The sequence below is a fragment of the Miscanthus floridulus genome, chromosome 14 (assembly GCF_019320115.1).
Source record: "Miscanthus floridulus cultivar M001 chromosome 14, ASM1932011v1, whole genome shotgun sequence".
In the NCBI taxonomy this organism is placed as follows: domain Eukaryota; kingdom Viridiplantae; phylum Streptophyta; class Magnoliopsida; order Poales; family Poaceae; genus Miscanthus; species Miscanthus floridulus.
The window spans coordinates 70,845,763-70,853,732 of NC_089593.1; the positions used below are offsets into that span (position 1 = coordinate 70,845,763).

Consider the following 7,970-nt stretch of genomic DNA (forward strand, 5'->3'; position numbering starts at 1 on the left):
AATTACAACGGAAATAAATAGCTAATCATGATATGATAAAGTATTGATATATAAACTATGACAACAGATTATGAAACTTTCATTTATAAAAGCATTTGGTGAGAGTTGTAAATAAAGACTACTATCGTAGCGTAAAGGAATCCTCGCTGAGCCCACCAGGAGGTACCCACACACAAAGTTAGCTCAAGCATTCACCTGTCACCTGCAACAGGGGGAATAAAACCCTGAGTACTCAATTGTACTCAGCAAGACTTACCCGATAGGAGAAAAGAAAAGACTCCAAGGATATGCAAGGCTATTTGGCTTATGGGTTTATTGCATTTGCAGAAAGCATTACTAAGCGTGCGTCCTTATATTCGATTTTTATTAACAGCCGCATTGGTTCATTAACTAACCATTCTATGTAAGCACCTATGCTACTTTCAAGCAGGTGGTAAGCAATCAGAATTCCTTTTTCCTTCTTCCATCTTCCATCTTTCATCTTCAGTTCTTACTACGATGCTAAACCGTAGACAAGCCGTACCGGATCTCCTGGCGATTCACGAATCAATGCCCCCAGCTAGGTACCCTGAAAACACACGCCCCGCTTGTACCCTAGGCACAAGCAGGGCCAACCCATCACTCTTCTATCCCGGGTGTCCAGGTCCCCGTCCAAACTGGGACTCCAAGCCCCCGCCCCTGAGTCTCGGACTCAGTACCGTGCAAGGACCTCCTCCACCCAAATAAAACCCTGACAGTCGGTCCAGAAAGAGCTGGATCCACGACAAGAGAGCAACAAGTCTTCCAAGCGCCCATACATAAGTATGTGCTCGGGATAATAAGTCTGTGACTTGCCTAGAATCTTATGCAACGATCGGTCCTTAACCGACCAGACAGGGAAAGCAGTGTAACCAAGCCATGCCCCGTGTCCACGGCGACACAACCTCTTACACCCACCAATACCAAACCATATCCCTGCCCGGTCACCATTTTTATATTTTCTAGTGATAATGATCCAATAATATTACTAGGAGCCTACTGTACAAATTTTAGATTCAACAATATTACTAATTTATCATGGAAATTCCTACAAATTTATATTTATAATATTAAGTACCTTAAATTAATTATATAGCTTCCAAGCATATTATCACACTATATGAACAAACTATACTAACAGGTAGATCGTGATTTTAGGAGACTAACAAAACTGGTTTCACCATTTTTAGATCCCTATGCTATTTTATATTTATTTTACAAGTTTACTTCCCAAACTAAATTACCAAGTGCTTTAGAAAAACAAAAGGGACCAGCTATCACCAAAACGGCCCACAGCAGGCGCGGGGACAGGGCGCGCGGCGAGCAGGCCAGCCCACAGGCGCGACTGATCGGCGGCCCAGGTGGCAACCAGCTACGCGCGGCCCAGCGCGGCGACACAAACCAGCCCAGCGTGGCGCGCAGGTGGCCCAGACGCGGCACGAGCGGCCCAAGCAAGTTGGCCCACGCGTGTTTATGCAAAAACGACCCTGCATTTCTAACAAATCCCGCCGAGGTACATTAGCACTATTCACTAAGGTCACGTATTTAGCATTAAGAACCCTGTATAATAATCCAGCTTGGATTTATACCCTTGCTCACCATGTCTCTCTCCCTTGCTCAGCTCGAAAGATCAAATCAGAGACAAACATGGACAGGGCAGCAGAGGCGTCTGGACATGAACAGTAACGAGCAGAGCAGTCAAAAACACGTCCAATCAACATGGAGCTCGTTTCAGCACTTGCTTTACGCAACTTATATATACCTCTCTCTCTCTCTATATATATATATAGCCATTCGGATAGCTACGAAATAGCTTGATTGACGAGATGGTCCTGTTCTGGATGGAGTAAACACAACTTGGCTGCATAACGACGGTCCCGCTGCCAACTGACCTTAGCTCGCATATATATATATATATATATATATATATATATATATATATAACGGTTTACTAATTTACACAAATTGTAACGTCTAGGCAGAGGAAAATTTCAACAAAGCTCGAATTTAAATTTGATTCAAACGTTATATATGCATATCGTTCTATTTATTAATGGATTTTATTTTATTTATAAAAGTTGTTTTTCTTGCTTAATCTAATAGAACAAACCGTTCGCTATTTATTTGCCAGGATTATCGTTCCACATTCCTAAATATTTTTACGCACTGAAATTTAACCTGGACGTTTATTTGAGTCCGCGAAACTACGTCACACAGGATTCGCTTATCGCCTCAAGTACGTTTTAAATCAAAACCCGAGAAAACTTGATTCGGAAATTTTTCTTAGGCCTAAATCGCAGTGCTAAACAAGATCGTAACACCAAGGGTGTTACAGGCGCTTTTGCAGGAGGACTCCTTCATGACCTGATCAACGACCAGTTCCGAGTCGCCGCGAACGTAGAGTCGCGTAGCACCGAGCTCAATGGCGATGCGTAGTCCATTGATAAGGGCCTCGTATTCCGCGGCGTTATTTGAAGCTGAAAAGTGGAGGCGGATGGCGTAGCGAAGCCTACTCCCATCTGGGGAGATCAGAACCACCCCAGCCCCCGAGCCGGGCGCCATTACGGACTCGTCGAAGTACATTGTCCAGTATTCGTGGGTGACGTCCGGGGTCGGGAGCTGGACCTCCATCCATTCGGTGACAAAATCCACGAGAGCTTGAGACTTAATAGTGGTGCGGGGGATATATCTGATGTCGTGGCACATGAGTTCGAGTGCCCACTTGGAGATTCGTCCCGCGGCGTCGCGGTTGCGGATGATGTCTCCGAGTGGGTATGATGTGACGACCGCGACTTCGTGATCAGTGAAGTAGTGTAGGAGCTTCCTAGTTTCCATTAGCACGACGTATAGGAGTTTCTGGACCTGGGGGTACCGGATCTTGGGGTCGGTAAGTACTTCTCCGACGAAGTATACGGATCGCTGTACCTTGAGCTGGTGTCCCGGCTCCTCCCTTTCGACGACCAGGGCGGCAGTCACGACATGGTTGCTCGCCATGATGTAAATAAGGAGGGGTTCTCCCTGCTCAGGAGCGATGAGGATTGGGGCTGACGTTAGGGACGTTTTGAGGCTTTCAAGGGCTTGCTGGGCCTCCTCAGTCCAGACGAAGGCATCCGTCTTTTTGAGGAGTTTGTAGAGTGTCATCCCCCATTCGCCGAGCTAGGAAATGAAGCGACTCAGGGCAGCCAGACAGCCGGTGAGCCTTTGTACACTCTTGACATTGCGTATGGGGCCCATCTTGGAGATGGACGTGATCTTTTCAGGGTTGGCCTCGATGCCGTGCTCGGACATGATGTATCCAAGCAGCTTTCCCTTCGGCTGCCCGAAAACGCATTTTTTGGGGTTCAGCCTGATGTTGAACCTTCGGTGGTTCACAAATGTCACGGTTAAGTTTACAATTAGGTCGCAAGCTCGGGCCATTTTGACCACTATGTCATCAACATAGACGGTGATTGTTGGCTTCGGCCACTCGGTTTGATCAGGCTGATCGAGCGGGTCGATTTGGTTGGCGAAGCATTGCTGCATGCACCTTTGGTTGGTGGCGCCAGCGTTCTTCAGGCCAAAAGGCATGGTCACGTAGCAGTACGAACCATATGGGGTGATGAACGAGGTTGCAAGCTGATCGGACTCTTTCATCACGATCTGGTGATAGCCTGAGTAGGCATCCAGAAAGGAGAGGATCTTGCAACCTGAGGTTGAGTCAACTATCTGGTCTATGCGTGGTAAAGGAAAGTGATCCTTTGGACACGCTTTGTTGAGTCCGGTATAATCGATGCACATTCTCCACTTTCCAGTCTTCTTTCTGACGAGGACGGGATTGGCGAGCCAGTCAGAGTGGAAAACCTCCTTGATGAATCCGGCCGCCAGGAGTTTGGTGATCTCTTCGCCTATGGCCCTGCGCCTCTCATCATCGAAGCGATGTAGGCGCTGCTTGGCGGGCCTTGAGCCCTGGATGAGGCGTAGCGCGTGCTCGGCGACCTCCCACGGTATCCCTGGCATGTCAGAGGGCTAGCATGCGAAGACATCGTGATTGTCGTGTAGGAAGTCGACGAGCTCGCGTTCCTATTTGGCTGGGAGGTGGGTCCCGATTCAAACCATTTTGTTTGGGTCGGCGGGGTCAACCCCCACCATCTTGGTTTCTTCGAGTGGGCGGAAGGCCGTCGAGGACGTTGGTTTGTTGCAGTCTGGGGCTACTGGGGCCGACGACTCCTCGAGCCGTGGGAGCTCGGATGAGTTGATGACCGCAGTGGCGAGCTCATAGTGCTCGCGGCCGCACGCGAAGGCGTGCGAAAAGGCGCTACCCACGGTGATGACGCCGTTTGGTCCCGGCATCTTCAGCTTGAGGTAGGTGTAGTTAGAGATTGCCATGAATCTTGCATAGCATGGCCGCCCCAAGATGGTGTGGTAGGACCCTGGAAAGTCCACCACCTCGAAGGTGAGGACCTCAGAGCAGAAGTTGGCCTGGCTGCCGAACGTGACGAGCAGATTGATCTGTCTGAGCTTGTATGCCTGTGCTCCTGGGATTACCCCATGGAAGAGGGAGCCCACTAGGTGGAGCTCCGACCAGGGGATGCGCATGGCATCGAGGGTGTCGATGTATAGGATGTTGAGGCCGCTGCCTCTGTCCATCAGCACCTTTGTAAGTAGCTTCTTGTGAATGATGGGGTCGACGATGAGCGGGTAGCGTCCCGGTCTTGCGACGTGAGAGGGATGGTCCCTCTGATTGTAGGTGATCGGTGATTCTGACCAACTGAGGAAGGAGGGGATGGACGACTCGGTGGCGCATGCTTCTCTATAGCAAACCTTGTGCTGTCGCTTGGACCAGACGGCGTCGAATCCACCGAAGATCATGATGCATTCGTCAGCATCGAGGAAATCGTCCCCATCCTTGCCTGTTGTACCTCCCTTCTTGGGTGCCGCCTCTTTGCCGTCTCCCTCCTTTGGCCCATCGGCCTGTCGGAGGAAACATTTGAGGAGCTCGCATTCCTTGTAGAGGTGTTTGACAGGGTAGGCGTGGTTGGTGCATGGACTGTCCATGAGTTTGTTGAAGTGGTCAGGCAGTCCCTATTGGGGCTGCTTGGTCGTGCGATCGGCCGCGGTGACCAGCACGGTGCTGCCCGACCGGCGTTGATCTTTTTTGTTTTTCTTGCCCCTCTATGTGGAGGGGCCTTCATCCAGGTCCGTGCACTTGGCTTTGGCCTTGTCCCGACCTCTGCTGAAGACCACTCCGACTGCCTCCTCACCAGAGGCATGGTTGGTGGCGACGTCAAGCAGGTCACGGGTGGTACGGGGTTTCAAGCAGCCAAGCTTGTGGATGAGGGACTCGTAGTTCGTCCCGGAGAGGAACGCGCTGATGACGTCTGCGTCGATGACATCAGGGAGGAGTTGCATCATTGGGAGAACCTACGGATGTAATCCCACAGGGATTCACTGGGCTCCTGCTGACAACTCTTGAGGTCCCAGGAGTTTCCCAGTCGGACGTACGTCCCCTAGAAATTCCCAACGAAGACCCTCTTGAGGTCCGCCCAGTCGCGGATGCTGTCGTAAGGAAGGAACTCGAGCCATGCCCGGACATGTTCCCCTACGCAAATGGGAAGATATTGAATGATGAAATAGTCATCATCCACTCCTCCGGCCCGACAGGCGAGCCGGAAGTCTTCGAGCCAAATGCCTGGTTTTGTCTCCCCAGTGTATTTGGTGATGTTGGTGGGAGGCCATAAACGCTGAGGGAACGGTGCTTTCCGGATACGCCGACCGAAGGCCCGTGGCCCTCAGGGCTGGGGCTCCGATCGGCCGGTCGGCGACCATGCCTGGGGCGCGTTTCACCGCTTCCCTCGATAGTTTGGCCAGGGTCCATGTCGCCCGCTAACATATGGTGGGTATTGTTACCATGTTGGGCCCGATGCTGGTTGCCGATGGTGCTACGAGCGTCCTGGTGCGGATCGGCCTGCTCATGTACCAGTGGTTGGTGCGAAGCAGGCGCCCGGTCGGACCGTGGTGCGACTGCCATACTCTGAGCCGGTCTTGATGGCTGTAGCGGCGAGCGAACAGAGCAATCCATCTGGCGCATCCCCGTTCCCCTGGCGGGGAGTGAGGGTGTGGGTCGGAGTCGCGACGCGGAGCTTTCCGCCTGTTGGACGGCGGCAACTTCTACTAGAACCCGGAGGTTCCGGTAGACTACCCGTCCTTGAGGGTCGATGGGCTCGGGAACACCGCGCAGAAGCATTGCCGCAACAGTGATATTTTGGCCAGCCCAGGTGAATTGTGGGACATCGTTCCCCTCGTTCACGATGTCACGTTGGACCTGACGGGCGCGACCCCGGGAGCCACCCGCCAGGCCGTGTGCATGGGGCGCAATGTGCTAGGGCGACTAAGCTGGAGCAAGCGGCTGCTGGTTCTACCACCGTTGTCGTAATTCCTCGGCGTGTGCTTACGCAGATGCGAGCGCCCCCGCATGTAGGTCCGGAGGGGTGTGCGAGGGCCCCCACATGCAGATGCGAGCCTTTGCCAAGTGCCCAATAAAGTGCACTCGGCAAAGAGATCTTTGCTGATAAACTGTTCTGTTTACTGAGCACCCTTTGCCGAGTGTAACACTCGGCAAAGGCTTTGCTGAGTGCTAATCTGACACTCGGCAAAGAAAAGTCGCCGTGACGGCGAGCGCCACCGTGACGGCGGCTTTACCGAGTGTGAAGGTCAAGCACTTGGCAAAGGTCGCCTCTTTACCGAGCGCCGTTGACTCAGACACTCGGCAAAGGTGGCCACTGTGCCGAGTGTCACCAGCAAGACACTCGGCAAATAGGCGACCTTTGCCGAGTGCCTGGGACGTGGCACTCGGCAAATCTGTGATGTTTGCCGAGTGCAATGGCCTTTGCACTCGGCAAAGCATGTTCCCAGGCATGTTCTCAGGTCATCACTTTGCCGAGTGTCATGGCCATTGCACTCGGCAAAGTGACTGAAAACAGCCTTTTTTATTTGTTTTTTACATTCCATCCAAACAAACAGAAGATATATATAACAAACATCACCAACATCATATATATATCATCAACAACATATATATATATCACCAACACCACATATATATCACAAACGTCACATGTCTCACAATATTTCACAAATAAGGTCACAAGTAATCCAAGTGCTCCATCATTTACAACCACAATTGCAAATAGAAGTACCATTAACAACTACAAGTATCATCACCTAGCTTACTCATCCCACCACCCACCATCTTTGTTCAATCACCTGCAATTAAAAAGAGTAAACCAATATGCATAGATAAACAAGAAGTACTTAGAAAGAGATGCAAAATAAACAAAACGTAATTACAAAATAACATAGTATTACATGTATTAGAAAAAATCTTCATGATCGGGATTAGCTGGATCATAAGTCTCATCATCACTATCAATCATGTTGAAATAATCAACACTATCCGAATAAGCAATGTTGCCATTGTCATTGTCTAAATGTAATCGCTCAAACATTTGTAAGTCCTTCACATTTTGCACCTCATCTCCAACGTCCTCTTCAATAACCGTTTCATTGTCTACTTCCATTCCAATCGCTTCGGTTAAGTCTATCTCAAACCTTCCTTCTAGACCCTCTTCTTGAAAGAACTCTCCGTCATATGTGTTTGGGTCTAAGTTGTAATCTTCATCATTTGGGACAGACACTTTACCGTGTGGCGATACCCTGTGCACAATATCCCAACCCTTAAGATGACTTTTGGTTTGACACGCATATGGGAGATAATAAACTTGCGTGGCCTGTTGGGCCACAATATAGACATCGCTCCTGGTAAGACGGAATCCTGTCGAATTTCAACTAGCCCATGATTAGAATATGTCCGTCTCGTTACTTCAGGATCAAACGAATTGCATTTGAATGTGACAGGATTAAAAGGTTTGGAACCATGAAACTTGAGTTCATATATTTCTTCAATTCTTCCATAA

At 50.1% G+C, this 7,970-nt stretch overlaps 1 protein-coding gene across 1 annotated transcript; it reads right to left on the reverse strand.

Annotated features, from left to right (window-relative positions):
* Positions 1-3,174: 3,174 nt before the first annotated feature.
* On the reverse strand, positions 3,175-4,014 carry LOC136503696 (uncharacterized). Its single transcript, XM_066498690.1, has 2 exons — positions 3,794-4,014; positions 3,175-3,376 (listed from the first exon to the last, which is right to left on the reverse strand). Exons 1-2 carry the CDS (start codon positions 4,012-4,014, stop codon positions 3,175-3,177), a joined length of 423 nt encoding a protein of 140 aa, XP_066354787.1.
* Between the last annotated feature and the right edge of the window lie 3,956 nt (positions 4,015-7,970).